Source organism: Heptranchias perlo, chromosome 28 (assembly GCF_035084215.1).
Source record: "Heptranchias perlo isolate sHepPer1 chromosome 28, sHepPer1.hap1, whole genome shotgun sequence".
Taxonomy (NCBI): domain Eukaryota; kingdom Metazoa; phylum Chordata; class Chondrichthyes; order Hexanchiformes; family Hexanchidae; genus Heptranchias; species Heptranchias perlo.
The window spans coordinates 22730199-22751065 of record NC_090352.1 but is presented as its reverse complement, the minus strand read 5'-3'; the positions used below and the strand labels follow the sequence as shown (position 1 = coordinate 22751065).

At 40.6% G+C, this 20867-nt stretch overlaps 1 protein-coding gene across 1 annotated transcript in view; it reads right to left on the bottom strand.

The window, feature by feature from the left end:
- pitpnm3 (PITPNM family member 3) overlaps positions 1–20867 on the bottom strand; it is a 323972-nt gene that overhangs the window by 218551 nt on the left and 84554 nt on the right. Inside the window, exon 7 of the mRNA XM_068007892.1 lies at positions 19595–19702. Within this exon, the coding sequence (XP_067863993.1) occupies positions 19595–19702 (108 nt within the window). The remainder of the gene's footprint in view (positions 1–19594; positions 19703–20867) is intronic.

The following is a 20867-nucleotide window of genomic DNA, read 5'->3' as shown; positions in this document are numbered from 1 at the left end:
TGCAAGTTTTTGTTCTTATGTACTTGTGCTTCGAACTCCCCCTCACCTGCTTTTATTAAACCGATTGTACAATGTTATATTTGTTCGTAAAGGCAAGACATATTAGCTAATTATGTACGATCACCTTCATGATAGAAGATACCATGTCTAATTTTCATTTTCTTTGTCCCGCTCAGATCATTTTATGTGACAGTAACTAAAGCCATATCAATTTTTTACTTTTTTATTTTTATAGTTTTCCAATTGTTTAATTATGTATGCTATATATTTTCCTTGTCTTCTTTTGTTCTTGGATATCTAATATGTCATTTGTTCAATTTTTTGGGGGTATAGTTTTCTTCACCTCCCCCTCTCCCATTTCTTCTCATCCGTTTCAAATAATCTATTGTAAATAAAGTCCAGAGGATCTGACTTTGTGCCTGACATTTTCAACTGCTGCACTATTAGGTATTCTGAAATCCACTAGTCCAGTGCTTCTCTTTCTAGAAGGACTACGCTTTGTCATACTGGAGGATCTAACTTCTTTAGCTGGTTGATTATCTTCCATTCCAGAGTACAATCTGTAATCTGGGGACACATGTTTTCTTGTTCTTCTGAAGCTAATGGAAGCATCTCTAGCTTTGCTTGAGGACCTGCTTTTACGTGATACTTCTTCAGTGGCTTGATTAGTTGCTGATCTTTCATTCCTTATCCACCTGGAGTCACCTTGATTTTGATTTGCTTTGCTGGAAAATCTGATGGGTGACCCGTGTGAATACCTGCCAACTCTAGATGTTCCAATATCTGGTATTCCAGAAGTTAATCCTTCTTCTACCTTTCTGAAGGAATGAGTGCTTATTTTACTAAACACTCTGCTTTCTTGTTTCTCCAGTCCATGTTCTTCTTCACATGGTATTCTAGATAACTCATCAGGACTTGTTTTTTTGTTCTCATAGAGGGAATGCAGCATGTCTCCATGAGAAGATCTGTATGTAGACATGATCTTTTTCAGGGCTACATTATCTGAATATTTCCTAGCATCCAGAGATGCATTATACAATGAAGTATAAAAATCAAGAGATATGTCTGAACCTACTGAATCAACTGAGGAGCATTGATTTTCATTGCTGTTTTCAGGTGTGGAACAATTTGATGATGTTAATGAATTTCCAAATTCTCTTTTCTTTAAAATCTTCCTGCCTCGACAGAAATCATACTCAAATTTGGCAGATGACACATCCTCACCTCTACTGCCTTTGGAATACGTAGCACTTGTAGAATTTGTTCCTCTAGATAAGTGGGGTGTTATTCCATCGTGGTATTTTTTAAATTTTGTGTTGCATTCCATTACTTGTGGAGAAAAGAGAGACGAGCCCTTTGGTGAAATATTTACTTCAGACATGGTGGCAGTGGGTTTACTCTCAGGAATCTCAGCTGGAACTGTGTTGAACTGATATCTTTCACTTGAACTTTGCTCTGGTGTCAGTGCTAAAGTTGTTTGCTTTTGCAGAATCTTTTCCTTAATTTCTGCTTCTTTCTTTCGTTTTCTTTCATAATAGTCCTTCCACACAAGGACGGCATAATTAAGATCAAGCTTTCTTTCCAGTATTCTTCTCAGTCCATTAAATGTTTCAGCTGTTGCAGTTTCCCACTGTGGGGGCTTTTCTCCCTTGCCGATGCTGGTTGGGGCTGACTGCGTTTTCTTGCAATAGTCAGAAGCAGTAGATTTCCTTGTTTGTTCATCAAAAAACTCTTTCAGAAACTTTTTTTCACTTGCCAACGAATCTGCTTCATTCACTGCATCATTTATGATTCTCTCTTTCACTGGTTTAATACTCGATTGAGTATGGGGTATTGGGGATATGGTTAATACTGTGGTTTGTTCTGATGGAATGACAGGCTCTATTTTCTCACCACTTGATCCAAGTCTTTCATAAATTTGCTCTAATCTTTCCTTACCTTCGGTTTTTATTCTACAAATGCCCATTTTTGCATCGATGGTTCTAATTTTCTCTTGCTGAAGATGTAATACTTTTACCTCAATCCCTGGTTTTGTCTCATGGTTCATATGACTTCTCAGACTCCCTTCTGGAGATAGAATCTTAGCAGGCAACTCATCTGGTTTTGCTAATTGAGCAGAAACAGTTAATTTTGCTGACTGATTAAAATTTGGTTCACTTGCTCGATTAACTTTTCTAGCCCCTTCTTCATCTTCTTGATCAATTCTATTTCCCAAAAATTGTACTTCAGTAGAAAGGCTTTCTTTCTTAATGTTCTTCGTTACTAAACCTTCTGTTCTTAATTCTTCAACTGCATTACGTTTTTGTTGAGGAATAGGAAATGATGCACAAATCTGTTCCGGCATAATCTCTGTGCCCACTTCTATTTCAACATTACCTGTAGGAGGTGTGCAAATAATGCTGCTAACCCTCTTATGATATAATGCATTTTGCCCATCACTTTTGCGAAACTGTTGAATATGTATTTTGTCAAGAGAGATATCGCCAGAGATTTGCTGAGATTGTTCAAGCACTTCAGGCCTTTTTAAAGCTGATTCTATAAAACCATAATATGTTTGGCCTTCTCCCATGTCATCTGTGTCTATAGATTCAGGATCGACTGGTTTCTTCTGATTTTGTTCTACTGTCAGGTTTATATTCTCTGCAGTGGGTGCAACAAGTTGGTGCAACTGTTCCTGCATAATAGATAATTCTGGGGAATCTCTGGAATCTTTTTCTGTCGCATAAATGTTCCTTCTTTTGATAAAATCCTTACCTTTATCTTTTTTGTCTTCGGTACTGGGTTTATAAACATAATCACAAATGGATAAGAAAATATTGTCTGTTGTATGTTTACTATCTTTGAAAGATTTATCAATCAATTCATTTTCCGGATAACACTTGTCCAATTGACTAATGCACTTAGAATCTGTTGCAAACTGATTTGCTAGCCTAGGAACAGTCTGTTGTGTTGATCTGTATGATTCTATTCCATCTGGTTCAGGAATAGTAGAACATCTTCTCAATTCTGATTTCTTCAATCCTGGATCTGCTGGTCCTTGGTCATTTGAAGTATAAGGAAAAGTTTCTCCTGCTTCCAAGTTGTCAGTCACAGTATCTGTCTTATTATATGATCCTTCAGTCTGGCTAATAGATGTACATTTACAGTCAAGTTCAGCAGAGGTATACCTATGGTCTTCCCACTTTAACATCTGTCTTTGAACTTCTCGATTAGAAGCAATCTCTTCTTCTTCTGATTTATTGGTTTTGTCATGTTTTTGCTTTACAGCAGGTATTTGTGAAATATGAAACCACTGATACAGATTCCTGTCAGAAGATTTCTTTGATTTTCTCATTTGCTTAGTATCAAAAAATCCTGCAGTTGGCATCTGTACTGATACCATTTCTGCTGGATCAACATGTCTTTCCTCTTCTTCCATGTTGAACTTCACATCAGCAATGACCTTTGTCCTAACCTCTTCCATTTCTCAGCTTTTTCAACTGTGCATCTTGCGAAGATACAAATTATATATTACGCTACAATGGCAATTACTATGACTCAGCTCTTGTGATCTTGCATAACATCACAATATTAGTTTTGCATCACTAATGATATCACAAAAGAACTTTATTTTAATGTTTAATCTATTCTGTGGTCAGCAAGGAATTTAGAATTTATCTTTGGAATCCTTTCAGTTTTAACTCTTTTATGCTGTTCACAAATTTAGAATTTTCTGGACCTGTAGTTGTTTGCCTCCTCAAGAGACTGGAATGAGGGTCACTAATAAGGAAAATTGTACATGATCCGTGGAGATAATGGGGCAGATTTTCCTCCACCACCCACACTCAATCACAGGTTGGGTGGAGCACTACCTTAATGCAGCCCAACTAAATGCACCTGAGCCCAGACATGTTTCCAGCTTCAGGTCATTTCAATTTTGGTGCTCGGGCCTCACTTACAGCTGATTGGCGAGCTGCGAGCATTGAACCAGTGCTCACAGGCAGCTCGCCAATCGGGAGTTTAGGATATCCAGCAGCTCCTACACAGAGCTGAGCCTGACGTTGCAGCTTAAAGGGGATGGGGGGGGGAGACAATCGCAGGAGAAGGACACGGAGAGACTGGAGGTTGGTAGGAAGGTTTTTGTGGGACTAGTTAATGTTCCTCCTGGCCCCACAAAAATCATTCAAGAAACAGAAAGGTACTATTTTTGTGAGCGGCCCCTTTAGGAATGCTGGTTAGGCAGCTCCAGGCCTACTACTAATGCCATTGGTACCTGGAAATTGCATCGGGGTCCTATGTATGTCATACGATCCCAATTCGCATACCTGAATAAGGCACCCACCTGATACAGGAGGGTGCTCTGGCCGCCCATTACCAAGTCCAGTTGGAAATGGGGGTGGGCAGATTGGGAGCAGGAAAGGGACAGCAAGTTCAGCACCGCAGTTTTCAGAACACCACTGTCGCATTCCCACCCAGCAGAGACAGTTTTCTTTTAGCAGTTACTGATCTAAAACAGTCTGCTATATTTCAAAGTAACAGTAACAGCCATTCGATGTGAGTAATTGAAATCATTGCCCACTAGCTCAAGCTGTTAGAGGCTTGATTTCAAACCAGAAGCTCACAAGTTTGAATCTTGATTTCTAGGACTCCCTGACATTTAAATCTGCACATTGGCTTGCAAAGGAAAAGGGAAAGACTAGAACAGAAATGGTAATGCAGCATCAACATATGACACCATGGCAGTGAGAGATACCAGGTTCAATGCTCCAGGCAGCTAAGTCACCAATTTCAGCCACACTGTTATGGGGAGAAAAACCAAAGTGAGAAGTCATCCACATTCTCACGACTGGTCCCCAGAGATTTCGTTGGTATTATGGCCTCCAGAGACTGGAGTAACCAAGAAAAAAAAGAACCATTATTATTGCAAAAAAAATTAATGAATGCAATAATTGCATTAAATAGGAACTTAGTTTTCTGAATTATCACATAATTATATAACAGGGTATATCTGCATTTTGTGAAGAGTTTTCCTTATGGTGATTTTATGCCTGGAAACCCAAATCCAAATCATTTCACTACACATTCATGATGTTATTCAATGGAAATATTCTGCACTAAATGCTTGCTCCTAAGCTGGAAAAACCAGCAGCAGATAAGAGACAATTGTTAATTTGTACATATCTGAAACTAGAATTGATGTGGTTAAAAGTACTCGAAAAAACGTAGATAAGAAAGTACATTTAGTAACACAACTTCAGGGGTAATTTTCCAATTCTGTACAGCCAGTCCACAATTTACTCACCATTAATTCAACGGTAGGAAAATCGTAAGCAATGTGTGTCTATATTTCCGATATGTGATCTTCACAGCACAGTCAGAAAACGATGCCAATATTTCAATTTAAGTTATCACAGCAGTAAATATTGGCAATACCAAATCTTGAGAGCCATACAACAATTTGACTATCCTTTATTCCTACCAATGCATGTATCAATCTACTGACTAATTGTATTCGAATCCTAGCACTCCATACCACATTTGTTCATTCACAACCAATTGCTCACAATCTTCAAAAATAAATACGGTGGCTGGATTTTTATCTTCATGACAAATCCAGATATTAAGGAGAAAAAACTCACGACAAAAGTTAATCGCTGTCACATTACATTTAGCTCCAACATATAAATGAGAGACAATTTTAAAATAACAAAAACAAATGTACATCCACAGGGTTACAGCAATGAAAGGAAAATTGTCACAAAAAGTGTCATTCTGCTAAAAATTTCAATTAAAAAAAGTGTTACTGAATTCACTAATTTCCCAATTTACAATTCTAAAATGTTTTATTTTTGGCATTATGCCTTTTTAAAAGAAAAGATAGTACTTGCAATGCCTTTCATGACTTCAGGGCATCCCAAAGCACTTTACAGCCAATTAAGTACTTTTGAAGTGTAGTTATTGTTGTAATGTAGGGAAACACAGTAGTCAATTTGCACACAGCACGGTCCCACAAACAGCAATAAGATAATGACCAGATAATCTGTTTTTAGTGGTATAGATTGAGGGATAAATATTGGCCAGGACACCGGGGAGAACTCCCCTGCTCTTCTTCGAATAGTGCCATGGGATCTTTTACGTCCACCTGAGAGGGCAGACAGTACCTTGGATTAACATCTCATCCAAAAGATGGCACTTCTCTCAGTTCTGCACTGAAGTGTCAGCTTAGATTACATGTTCAAGAGTCTGGAGTAGGACCCACATGAAATCATGGGGTCTGAAATCCCTGGGTTAGGGAGGGCAGCAGTGGAGCATTTGTCCATTGGGGGAGGGGGAGCTGCTAGATTTTGGGTGGAAATCAGATCTGCCGTGTTTCCATCACATGTAAACTGCATCCGAAATCTGATCCGGGAGGACGCATCCAGGTTTATCCACCCACATCCTCATTTGTGTCTTGTGCATTCCTGGGCTACACCTGGAATTCCACCCATTACGCCACCTAAAAGGCCCAGCAGATTCCATGCCAGCTGAAAGCAGGCGTGAGTTCCATTATGAGCATCGTAAAAGACCCAAAGATGTAATGGAGCAGAGGTAATTAATCCCAGAGGGAGTGAATACCTTCTGACTGCAACCCCTCCAGTTTCTTGCCAGCAAATAATTTTTTTTTCTTGGTTTGACTTGGTTCTGATTTTTCATTGCCGAGTATGTCATCTTGGAGCCACCTTGGCCCAAAGAGAAGGAATCCTTTAAATTTGCCCAGCCCCTCATCAACCATGCTCCCTCCATCTGATCTAACATGCACACGAAACATATTCAATTTATTCAAATGACCAAATTCAGGAGAGGTCAACTCACCCTTTGCCATGCACACAATGCAATATAATCCCACCGACACATTATGTAGGACCACCTAAATGGCCCCACATTCTCACTAAAGGTCTATTACTGCTTTGAATTTTTTTAAAACAATTTTAAAATAGTCTAAAACTGCAAAAACAACACAATATAGAAGAATACTCAAAAATTTATAATTGATAGGATGAAAATCAATCCACAATAAAATAATTGCAGTTTAGATTTTTCACATAATGTCTTGGATATATCTATATGTTAGATGTGCATTGTAATTAGATTTCCTGCATTTTGCAGTTTTTGTTCCTTTTATAGCTTAAGGCAAACTGACAGCTTTTTAACAAAAACTGTGCATCTGTGTTACAAACCAGTTATGTCAAAAACAAAATATCTAACAGGACAGAACCTCAAATAGTAAAGAAAAAACAAATTTAAAAATATCTTAACGAGAAGGTCCTAGGTTGGATCCCTGGTCTGTGCTCAGTTAGCTTACCAGGGGCAATGTTAGGGAAACTCTGACCTCCAAGTCCCTGGGATAGGAGGGACAAAGAAATGAGTCAGGGTTCCAGCCAGCTCCTGACCCAGTGATTCCTGCAGGAAAGGGCACAATGGATCTCAGGTAAGGGAAGGGAAGGACTTACATTCATACAGTGCCTTTCATGACCTTAGGACGTCCTAAAGGGCTTTATAACCAATAAAGTACTTTTGAAGTGTAGTCACTGTTGTAATGTGGCAGCCAATTTGCGTACAACAAACAGCATAATATATGATTTTCATTCCATTAAAATCAGGTGGATTCTACAATGGACGGGTGATCTGTTCTGCCAAATCACTGCTCAAGTGGCAAAGTTAAAAATTGCTTTCACAGTCTCTTTAAATTAAAAAAGATAACTAAGTAAACTCAAGACAGCTCGATACAAGGCCCATTTTAAATTTAGCAGAAGCATCCCATCTCTATTATTATGAATGATTCAGGGAATATTTTTTGAAAAAAGCAATTTCTATTGCAAGCATAGGTAAACACCAAACACATTAATCACACTGCAGGCTATCATTTGGCAGCCTCCTCGTGGCACAGCCTGCCCAGGTGCTGAGGGAGCAAATTAAATAAGGGTAGCAACAACTCCACAGAAAACAGCATTGATCAACAGGTCAACACTTATTATATATAGTTTATTCGAAGCTTACAATTTTCTGCTGTTTCATTTGAAAAGGCAACAAATTGTAAGCTATGGGGGAGAACTGAACAAGGATGGTCCATCCATATTTTAAAAATCAAAGCACAATTTATGCAATGAGTATATATATATTGATTGTAAAGAAGGATAAGTGAGAACACTGAGAATACAAACTCCTATCCAGAAGCTTGATTGTATCAGTCTTTTTTTATTTATTGAAAATCCTAGGTTAAGAGCCAAGAACTATAGTGTAGGACACCACCAAAAGAGATGAAAATGAGATAAATCAATAAGTAGCAACTAAGTGATATCAAGATTGGATTTTAAGAGCCTGAAAATTGTAGGAAGGAAAGACCCTCAACTAATATGTTATATACATATATATATATCCATCAGATGAGAGATCTTAGGATTAGGATTTCATAATTGGGATTGCATAAATTCCATCCATCAGATGAGGCACAGAAAGAATGAATATTGTTGGACTTCATATGTTTAAGCGCATTTAAGCACTGCCACAGTACATTGGAGTACTATGGTACTCCACGGTACATCTATGATTTTACAAAGACCCTGCAGTCTCACTGAGCACATGTACTGACTTGGGTTAAATATTGAAGAAGCAGTGTCTGGTTCTCCCCAACTCCCCAACTGATTCCCAGTTGCCTGCCTCTACCCACCCAATTCTCAATGCTTGTATGGATTCATTGGTTATTGAAGTCTCCAAAACAACAAGCCTGACCCAATTGCATTTGCTTCAGTCTGGACAAGCTCATTGCAGGAACTTTCAGGCTAGTCACTTGTTGATCTTTACCAGCCAAATTAAATCAGCTTCTTCAAATTCCATTTGCTTCAGGAAGTCATGGTAAATGACTTGGTGGCTTTCTGGAGAAAGGGAAATTCAAATTAGCTTATTTAACTGGCCGCAAAGGACAAGTAAGCAGGTTGGCTGGCAAGTTCCAGCAACAAATCCAACCTGACAGAGATGAAGCAATCATCACAGGCCCAGGTCCCAAGTGCAACTTGCTTACTGTACTTCTACTTGTGATGTTGCAAATAGTGCAAATCCACTGTGGGAACAAAGGAAAAAAATGTATTTTAAATAACTAGTAGAAAGAGATTCTGGGAGGTAAGAACAAACTTACTTGCATCTAACGTAAGTTTAATAAAGTGGTAACTGATATCATAAATATTATTTCTGTGAGGCCTGTATCAGTAAGGTACGTAATATTTTAATTCATCAGTCACGTGATGTATTGCTTCAATAAATTTACCATATTACAGCAATGAACTGCTATCATGTTAAAGCTGCAGTTGGACCATGGTAGATTAGAAACACTGCTCCAAGTCTCAGGCTACCTGTGAACAATGGCACAAGATATTTGCTAGTGTTAGTCAAATAGTGGCTGCCCCATAGGTCTGTTAGTGGCTCTATGATTGACTGTGTAATTAAACTGTGACATTTTTGTCCTATTCCTCCATTATATAGTTGATGTTATTTTATAAATAAGCTGAAGTAGATTGCATTTGTACACTGGCATGTCAGAAAATGCAAGGTTGCAGAGTCATCCGTTTCTATCAGCTATTGTCATCATTGGTTTTAGCTGTATGCAAGTACAGGTTAGACAGCTGGGCTTATTGGATGGTGTGGAGTTTAAGCAGCAGAGAAATAGCTCTTACAGATCTGTGATAGGGGTTATAAAAATGTCCTATAGGTCAAGTTAGGAAAATAGATTGAGGCAAGGAAAAATTCCAGTCAGCTCTCTTACCAAGAGCCAATGGTAAAATAGGTTCCCTGCACTTCAGCCAGAACACATTTCACAAGCTTATTATTAAAAAAGGCACTGTGGGGTTCAACAGAGTTAAAGGGTCATTGAGTATAACAACAGCTTCTCTCTCTCTCTTTCCGACATTGTAACCTAGTGAAACTGAGTGTTCTAGTCATAGAATTTTGATTGTGGTCCATGACTTGGTTGCCCAAACAGATACATTGGTAAGAATAGGTTGGTTGTGAATTACTATCTTCTGTATGTGTTTTGGATAGAAAGCAGTTTGTGTTGTTCATTCTGAGTATTTGTAGGTCTAGAGAACGCAGAAGTCTTATTATACCTTTGAATGCTTCAAGTTATAGTACGTCTACTGTAACACCTCCCTCCCCTCCACACCACCCAACCTTATCTCTTCTGGTTTGATACATTTTCTATTGTAAATCTATTGTTTGCATATATTGATTTTAATGTTTTGTCATTAAATTAATCTTTTTCATATTATAATTTGTTATTGAGCATCCAGGTCACCAATGGTATATTTGCATCTTAACTTAGCAAAATCTATATCATAAGATTTTTGTGTACGAATCTATGATTGTAGCTCACCAAATTGATTTTTGATTAGTTTGTGCCCACATGGTGTTATCACATGATTAAAAGGGAGCAATCAGATTGGTGAATCACATTCCACAACATTGAAAGCAACCTTCAATTTCAAACTGAAATTTTAAAATTCAAGCCCTAGAACTGGTCAAGCTCTTGGCCCCTGAACAAGCCAGGGATTCATTTATGATAAGTCCCCTTGCAGTTGTCTGCTCTCTAGAATGATACAGCTCAGAAGGAGACCATCATGCCTATGCCGGCAATAGTCTAGGACTACTCCATTCCAAATTTCTTTTTAAATTTGGTCACTCAGCAAATCCATGGGTGGTCAACAAATTGAATAAATAAAACATATAGGTACAAATTAATGAAACTCAGATTTATGAATGTTGAATCATTTATTTGGTCTAAATATTGAGATTAGTTGTGATTCAATAATGGGACATTATATTGAAAAATGTTAACAGGAATGCAAAAACATTGTACCCAGGTTGTCATAGGAAGAATTCTTACCTTGGTTGTCATCCAACTTTCCTATTGTCTCAATCTGTTCCACCAAATCATTCGAGTTCCATGTGCTCATTCCTAGCAGAAGAGCATTTTTACCTTCCACCACCTCCTCTGCAAAAATAGATGACAGTTGTAATGAAAATTGTTATTCATACTCTGTAAATGTCATTCAGTTCGATCCTGGAATTGTTGTTCATAAATGTCATTCAACATAAGCACTGGGTACGGTAGCATAGTGGTTATGTTACTGGACTAGTAATCCCGAGGCCTAGATTAAAATCTGGAGTCATGAGTTCAAATCCTGCCACGGCAGCTGGTGAATTTAAATTCAATTAATTAAATAAAAAATCTGGAATTAAAATACTAGTATCAGTAATGGTGGCCATGAAACTACCAGATTGTCGTAAAAACCAATCTGGTTCACGAACGTCCTTCAGGGAAAGAAACCTGCCGTCCTTACCCGGTCTGGCCTATATGTGACTCCAGACTCACAGTAATGTGGTGGATTCTTAATTGCCCTCTGAAATGGCCCAGCAAGCCACTCAGTTGTAAAATCTCGCTATGAAAAGTCATAATAAGAATAAAACCGGACGGACCAATAGGCACCAGACACAACAATGGCAAACCATGGACTTATGCCAAAATTGGGAGAGCGGTCAAGCAACAGCCTGACACAGCCATACTCACAGAATCATACCTTTCAGCCAACGTCCCAGACTCTTCCATCACCATCCCTGGGTATCTCCTGTCCCACCAGAGGTGGTGGTACAGTGATATACAGTCAGGAGGGAGTGGCCCTGGGAGTCCTCAACATAGACTCTGGACCTCATGGCATCAGGTCAAACATGGGCAAGGAAACCTTCTGCTGATTACCACCATACCTTCCTCCCTCAGCTGATGAATCAGTCCTCCTCCATGTTGAGAAGCACTGAGGGGAGCAAGGGCACAAAATGTACTCTGGGTGGGGGACATCAATGTCCATCACCAAGAGTGGCTCGGTAGACCACCGCACAGTCCTCGTGGAGATGAAGTCCCGTCCTCGCACTGAGGACACCATCCAACGTGTTGTGTGGCACTACCACCGTGCTAAATGGGATAGATTCAGAACAGATCTAGCAGCTCAAAACTGGGCATCCATGAGGCATTGTAGGCCATCAGCAGCAGCAGAATTGTATTCCAGCACAATCTGTAACCTCATGGCCCAGCATATTCCTCACTCTACCATTACCAACAAGCCAGGGGATCAACCCTGGTTCAATGAGGAGTGTAGAAGAGCATGCCAGGAGCAGCACCAGGTGTACCTAAAAATGAGGTGCCAACCTGGTGAAGCTACAATTCAGGACTTCATGCGTGCTAAACAGCGGAAGCAACATGCTATAGGCAGAGCTAAGCGATTCCACAACCAACGGATCAGATCAAAGCTCTGCAGTCCTGCCACATCCAGTCGTGAATGGTGGTGGAAAATTAAACAACTAACAGGAGGAGGAGGCTCTGCAAACATCCCCATCCTCAATGATGGCGGAGTCCAGCACGTGAGTGCAAAAGATAAGGCTGAAGCATTTGCAACCACCTTCAGCCAGAAGTGCCGAGTGGATGATCCATCTCGGCCTCCTCCCGATACCCCCACCATCACAGAAGCCAGTCTTCAGCCAATCCGATTCACTCCACGTGATATCAAGAAACAGCTGAGTGCACTGGATACAGCAAAGACTATGGGCCCCAACAACATCCCAGCTGTAGTGCTGAAGACTTGTGCTCCAGAACTAGCTGCACCTCTAGCCAAGCTGTTCCAGTACAGCTACAACACTGGCATCTACCCGACAATGTGGAAAATTGCCCAGGTATGACCTGTCCACAAAAAGCAGGACAAATCCAATCCGGCCAATTACCGCCCCATCAGTCTGCTCTCAATCATCAGCAAAGTGTTGGAAGGTGTCGTCGACAGTGCTATCAAGCGGCACCTACTCACCGATGCTCAGTTTGGGTTCCGCCAGGACCACTCGGCTCCAGACCTCATTACAGCCTTGGTCCAAACATGGACAAAAGAGCTGAATTCCAGAGGTGAGGTGAGAGTGATTGCCCTTGACATCAAGGCAGCATTTGACCGAGTGTGGCACCAAGGAGCCCTAGTAAAATTGAAGTCAATGGGAATCAGGGGGAAAACGCTCCAGTGGCTGGAGTCATACCTTGCGCAAAGAAAGATGGTAGTGGTTGTTGGAGGCCAATCATCTCAGCCCCAGGACATTGCTGCAGGAGTTGCTCAGGGCAGTGTCCAAGGCCCAACCATCTTCAGCTGCTTCATCAATGACCTTCCCTCCATCATAAGGTCAGAAATGGGGATGTTCGCTGATGACTGCACAGTGTTCAGTTCCATTCGCAACCCCTCAGATAATGAAGCAGTCCGAGCCCGCATGCAGCAAGACCTGGACAACATCCAGGCTTGGGCTCATAAGTGGCAAGTAACATTCACGCCAGATAAGTGCCAGGTAATGACCAACTCCAACAAGAGAGAGTCTAACCACCTCCCCTTGACATTCAACGGCATTACCATCGCCGAATCCCGCACCATCAACATCCTGGGGGTCAACATTGACCAGAAACTTAACTGGACCAGCCATATAAATACTGTGGCTACGAGAGGAGGTCAGAGTCTGGGTATTCTGCAGCGAGTGACTCACCTCCTGACTCCCCAAAGCCTTTCCACCATCTACAAGGCACAAGTCAGGAGTGTGATGGAAAACTCTCCACTTGCTTGGATGAGTGGAGCTCCAACAACACTCAAGAAGCTCGACACCATCCAAGATAAAGCAGCCCGCTTGATTGGCATCCCATCCACCACCCTAAACATTCACTCCCTTCACCACCGGCGCACTGTGGCTGCAGTGTGTACCATGCACAGGATACACTGCAGCAACTCGCCAAGGCTTCTTCGACAGCACCTCCCAAACCCGCGACCTCTACCACCTAGAAGGACAAGAGCAGCAGGCACATGGGAACAACACCACCTGCACGTTCCCCTCCAAGTCACACACCATCCCGACTTGGAAATATATCGCCGTTCCTTCATCGTCACTGGGTCAAAATCCTGGAACTCCCTTCCTAACAGCACTGTGGGAGAACCTTCACCAGACGGACTGCAGCGGTTCAAGAAGGCGGCTCACCACCACCTTCTCCAGGGCAATTCGGGATGGGCAATAAATGCTGGCCTCGCCAGCGACGCCCACATCCCATGAACGAATAAAAAAAAACTGTACAGGTTTAGCTCACTGTTTTAAAAATTCAAAGATTCAGATTTATAAAATGTTGACTGCTTGTAGTTTTGATATCGCTACTAATAATTGATATCAGTGGATGGTGATCACTTATTTCATTGATCCTAATTATACTCTAGCCATAAGCTTCTTATCTGTTTCCACCAACAATATTATAGCAAAAAATGATTGATTTGAAAACAAATTCTAGTTAAATAGCAATATGATAATTATTCAGAACTTATTTAAATAGCCAACGTTGTCCTTTCAAGGATTTTCAGAACAGATTCAGCTGCAGGAACAACCTGCTTTGAGATCTTTACTTTGAAATTTCAATAATAGCCACAAGGTCAGTCCACATTGCAGTAAATGCCATTTTTATTGCACAGCAAACATTTACAACGTGTTATAGGTAAGGCCATACTCATTTTTGCTTATGTATACCGTATTAAATTCAGTACGTGGGGTTTGCATTCCATTGAACTCTTATGTAAACGACCTGTTATGGGAAGTCTCATTATAAAATTGTCCACAATTTTTGCAAATACCTGTGACACCTGTAAGTGCTGCTATGATAGGACTTTTCAATGCTAGAGATGTCACACCTTGCTTGTCACACAAGAGAAGCCCTGCTAAATGCTTATATCTGTTTTGTTTACTACAAATCGCTCAAAAGGCTTTCTGAAAAACATTTAAACTGCCAATTTTAGGGACTGAAAACTTTAATAACCAAAATAACGATTTAAACAAAATAAATTACAAAAATTGCATATTTCACAACAACATAATTAAATTTATCAATGCCTTCATTAAAGTTTTATTTGAAGGCCTCAGCAGATCCCAAAAGGTCTGGATGCTGAGTTGATATTTTGTCTAGTGCTGTGATGGTTTGATCTGGATTCAGATTGAGCAGTCTGAGCATTGTATCCAATTTACCAGGATGCTTCAGTACCATTCAGTGGTCGAACTGTTGGATTATTTTTCTTTACCTTCCAACAGTTTTTGCAGATTATTTGAAGAAAAGCGGACGGCAACTTTCAAAAATTTTATTCAGATAAAGTTTGTATTGACCTTTTGTTTAAAAAAGAGGATATATGCTGTTTTATTAGAGAGGCGTGTTCAGGTAAGTCTTCAGGTAAGTCTTTGTTTGAATGGATGGGGGGGGGAAGAGGGCAATGATGGGCATGGGGGACATGGGGTGCATGGGCATGGGTTGGCATGGGGACATGGGTTGGCACAGAGTCATGGGTTGGCATGGAGGTCATGGGGGAGGGATCGGGGGTCAGTCACGAGGGGGGTGTGGGGATCGGGGTCATCACAGGGTCATCACAGGGTTCCGCAATCGTTGGGGGAGTCAGTGGTCATCACGGGGGTCCACGATCATTGGGGAGGAGCGGGGATTGGCACGGGGGTTTGCGATAGTTGGGGGGGGGGGTCGCTGCAGTTAGGCTTGTTGGGCCTGGGGGAAGCACTGCTGCTGTTCCAGGCCCACAGCTATGCCAGAAAGGCACCTACCTGTTAGTCTCGGGCCCTCTCGCCTCCTTTCACGTGGTGTGAAAGAGAAGGCCCAGGAATCCCGGCCCCCCGGGATTGAAACCGGAAACTGTGGGAAAATGGAGGCCCACAGCCTCCTGGAAAGGTTTTAAAGCCCGACCCTCCTGGGAGCTGGTTGGTCGCCTGCCCCTCATCACGCCCCGGTGAACACCAGAAATGGGCGGGTTGGGGGTGGGACTGAAATGATTGGGATTTTGAATGCCCCCCCACCCTGCCCTCAACCCACCCGTTTTTCACTTTTAAAATTGTGCCCTCTGTGTGAGAATGAGAGAGAGCGAAAAGACAGACTATTGATTACATACCTATTGTAGCTTTTGTTTTGTGTTCTATAAACTTCAGAAAGTGCATTAAGCTGAAAGAGTGTCTATTGACATCTTAATTTGAGTTCATTGTTCAAAAAGCATTAGTTGAATTTTGAAGCAAACTGCCTCTAATTACCACCTATTTTCACAGAAGATGTTAAAGTTCTAATTAGTAATGACTGTCACACTGAGAGGGGGAGTCAGATATAAAAGGAGACAGAAATAGAGACCCCAAAATGTGTTGACAGAAATGCAACAGGGCAGGCCTTATGCTTGCCAATATCCCAGAATGCTGACCTCCTTAGAAACCCAGGGAACAACTCATTTCCATTATGCTGACGGGGCAAGGGCATGAGTGCCACCAGCAGGAGGACAGATACACCAGGGGCACAGCAAGCTGGAGAAGGGGGTAATGCAAGGGCACAAGTTCCTTACATAAAGTCCTGCATCAATTTAAAGGGGTGGGCAGGCTCTGATAATGGGGAACACAGTGGCAGCTGCGAGGGAAGGAAAGAATTGAGCATCCAACTTTTCAGAGGCTGATGTTGAAGTGCTGCTGTTGGAAATCAGAGAGAGGAGAGAAGCAATTGTTAGAATAGCAGGGAAGGAGCCATCAAATGCAACGGCACACCTCATACTGAAGGAGGCGGCTGTGGCTGTGAAGAGTATCATAATCACCAGGTATGCTTCTGTAGCATTTGCTAAACAAAGAATTAGAACTTTACTTTACCCAGAGAGTGGTTGGAATGTGGAACTCACTACCACATGGTGCAGTTGAGCATAGATGCATTTAAGGGGAAGATAGGTAAGTACATGAGGGAGAAAGGATTAGAAGTTAGGGTTAGATGAAGAGGGATGGAAGGAGGCTGGTGTGGAGCATAAACACCGGCATAGACCAGTTGGGCCGAATGGCCTGTTTCTGTGCTGTAAATTCTATGTAATACAAAGGGAGGCTGGAAAGCCTTAACATTCCAATGTTGTGCAAATACAGTGCCATCTGTGATACTGGGTATGTATAACATTATGACAACAGTCCTCTTTTTCTTGGCTCTCACTGCCACCAGTATTATTTTGCCAGATACTTTGCTCATCCCATCACAGCTGCTTCGAATCCTCTGATACAAAGTTGGCCGTTATTTTGAAGTCATTAATCTGGTTTCTAGTGACAAGCTGCTATGATGAAACACACAGTTCATTATAGACAAAACCTGGCAGCAGTTTCACAGTGACAACAAAACAATTCTTGATTTTGCAGCTATCTAGTCAGAATAGATTCCCTTTTTTTTAGAAAGAGAAAAAAATTACAAAAGAGAAAAACATCACTCCAGAAACCAGTTCAGTAAACTTTAATCTTAGAAATTGAATATTGTTATATCAATATACTGTGCCACAGATTGGTATTCAAATCTCCATTCACTAACGTTAGCATGAGTAGAAAGCAAAGGAGGCAGCTTCACATTCACATCAATTTTTCTTTTGCTTGTATTAGCAAAAGGAAGAAAATATACCCTGGAGTAGTGAGACATGGTTCGTGCCTGTAATTCTCCCACATGCTGAGTTCCAGAATTCAGCTGGTTAGATGCTAACAGAAAGCAAAATGGATAAACATCTAAAAAAGAAAAACAAAAAGGGTATATAGGCGAAAGGTGGAGAATGGGACTCAGTGGGTAGCTCTTCAGAGTAGCATGAGCCAAATGGTCTCCTTCTGTGTTATAAAATTCTATAATTCCATGAGCTAATTATGCTAACTCAGAATGGGGTGTTTGGGATATGAACAATGTGTTTGCTGAATGCTGCTGGTGGTTTTCTTTTAACACTTAAAAATAAACCAGCATCAATTTCACTATTCATGGCAGTCTATACTGTAAGGCACATCAATAGGAATTAACAATTTTGTTTGTTGATGGTGGCTTTACAGCTTGTACAACAAGATGACACATCAAGGGCACAATCCTGACCTTTAGAAAGACCTCCCTGGTGACGAATAAGTGGCAAAGATACATCTCCTCTAAAATGCCAAGCAACCTGGCAGAGTCCGTGGACCCCCTCCATACTTGGGTAACAGTGGGCCTATGCAACACACCTGAGGTGCAGATCATTCATCTGCAATTCCTCCTCATAATCAAACTCCCTAAAGACGAGGAATTGCCAGGGGAATGCCCATCCTACCAACATAGGCTGTTTAAATTTACAGTATTACTCCCTTAGAAGGAAGTGAAAAAATAAATTAAAACAATGCAAAATGTAACAAAATCAAACCGAAACAAAGTAACAACACATCACATTCCCTCCTAATGCAACTAAACACAGCTTTATGAGCTCCACCAGGAAGTGAGTTACCAAATGTTCCATGAAAAATGGGCATTCAAGGCTAACATTGCATTTGGGGGAAAGAGCACACAAATTATAGGGTAAAGAAGTCCTACTCTAAATGGTAGTTTTCCAGATCCTTAAAGATGTTCACACAACAGCAACGCAAGCCTCTTGAGTACAAAATGCTGCACAAGCAGAAAATACAGGGCAACACAGGCAGAAAATACAGGGCAGCACAGGCAGAGAATACAGGACACCACAAGCAGAGACTACAGAGCAGCACTGGCAGAGAATATAGCACAGCACAAGCAGAGAATACAGAATAACACAGGCAGAGAATATAGCACAGCACAAGCAGAGAATACAGGACAGCACAAGCAGAGAATATAGCACAGCACAAGCAGAGAATACAGAATAACACAGGCAGAGAATATAGCACAGCACTAGCAGAGAATACAGGGCAGCACAGGCAGAGAATACAGGGCAGCACAAGCAGAAAATACAGGATAGCACAGGCAAAGAATACAGGGCAGCACAAGCAGAGAATACAGGATAGCACAGGCAGAAAATATAGGACAGTACAGGCAGAGAATACAGGGCAGCACAGGCAGAGAATACAGTGCATCACAGGCAGAGAATACAGAGCAACACAGCAGAAAATACAGGTCACCAATGGTATATTTCCATCTTAACTTAGCAAAATCTATATCATAAGATTTTTGTGTACGAATCTATGATTGTAGCTCACCAAATTGTTTTTTGATTGGTTTGTGCCCACATGGTGTTATCACATGATTAAAAGGGAGCAATTAGATTGGTGAATCACATTCCGCAACATTGAAAGCAACCTTCAATTTCAACCTTCAACTTCAATTTCAAACTGAAATTTTAAAATTCAAGCCCTAGAACTGGTCAAGCTCTTGGCCCCTGAACAAGCCAGGGACTCATTTATGATAAGTCCCCTTGCAGTTGTCTGCTCTCTAGAATGATACAGCTCAGAAGGAGACCATTCGGTCCATCATGCCTATGCCGGCAATAGTCTAGGACTACTCCATTCCAAATTTCTTTTTAAATTTGGTCACTCAGCAAATCCATGGGTGGTCAACAAATTGAATAAATAAAACATATAGGTACAAATTAATGAAACTCAGATTTATGAATGTTGAATCATTTATTTGGTCTAAATATTGAGATTAGTTGTGATTCAATAATGGGACATTATATTGAAAAATGTTAACAGGAATGCAAAAACATTGTACCCAGGTTGTCATAGGAAGAATTCTTACCTTGGTTGTCATCCAACTTTCCTATTGTCTCAATCTGTTCCACCAAATCATTCGAGTTCCATGTGCTCATTCCTAGCAGAAGAGCATTTTTACCTTCCACCACCTCCTCTGCAAAAATAGATGACAGTTGTAATGAAAATTGTTATTCATACTCTGTAAATGTCATTCAGTTCGATCCTGGAATTGTTGTTCATAAATGTCATTCAACTGTACAGGTTTAGCTCACTGTTTAAAAAAATTCAAAGATTCAGAAGCCAGAATGCAGAAGAATGTTCAAAGCATTTGCAATTACACATCACAGATCAATGAATTGTTGGTGAGAACAATCACATTTTATTAAATCGTTATAGTTAAGATTCTTCACATAATCAATGTTTAAACATAATGTAAACATGAAATAACATATAATGTAACTCAATGCATGAAATCTTCAGTTTACTGTAACATGGCTTTTGATCAAACACACTAAACACTGCTTATAAAATGTTGACTGCTTGTAGTTTTGATATCTCTACTAATAACTGATATCAGTGGATGGTTGCCACAGCACGATCTGATCACTTATTTCATTGATCCTAATTATACTCAAGCCATAAGCTTCTTATCTGTTTCCACCAACAACGTTATAGCAAAAAGCAAATGATTTGAAAACAAATTCTAGTTAAATAGCAATATGATAATTATTCAGAACTTATTTAAAGAGCCAATGTTGTCCTTACAAGGATTTTCAGAGAAGGGTCAGCTGTGGGAACAAACTGCTTTGAGATCTCTACTTTGAAATTTCAATAATAGCCACAAGGTCGGTCCACACTGTATTAAAAGCCATATTTATTGCAGAGCAAACATATACAATGTGTTATAGGTAAAGCTGTATTCATTTTTTGCTTATGTATACTGTATTAAATTCAGTATGTGGGGCTTGCATTTCATTAAACTCCTATGTAAACGAGCTTTTATGGGAAGTCTCATTATAAAATTGTCCACAATTTTTGCAAATACCTGTGACACATGTAAGTGCTGCTATGATAGGACTTTCAATGCTACAGATGTCACACCTTGCTTGTCACTCAAGTGAGGCCCTGCTAAATGCTTATATCTATTTTGTTCCCTACACAGGCAGAGAATACAGGGCAGCGCACCAAAAAAACTATTATTGCACCCATACTAAGAATCTATAGCTTATTAAGGGTGATAAGGACAAAAAAAAGTATGAAAAAAGCAACCTGGAAGTTGGAAACTCTCCTGGCAAACCAGACAGCAAAAAGATCCTCTG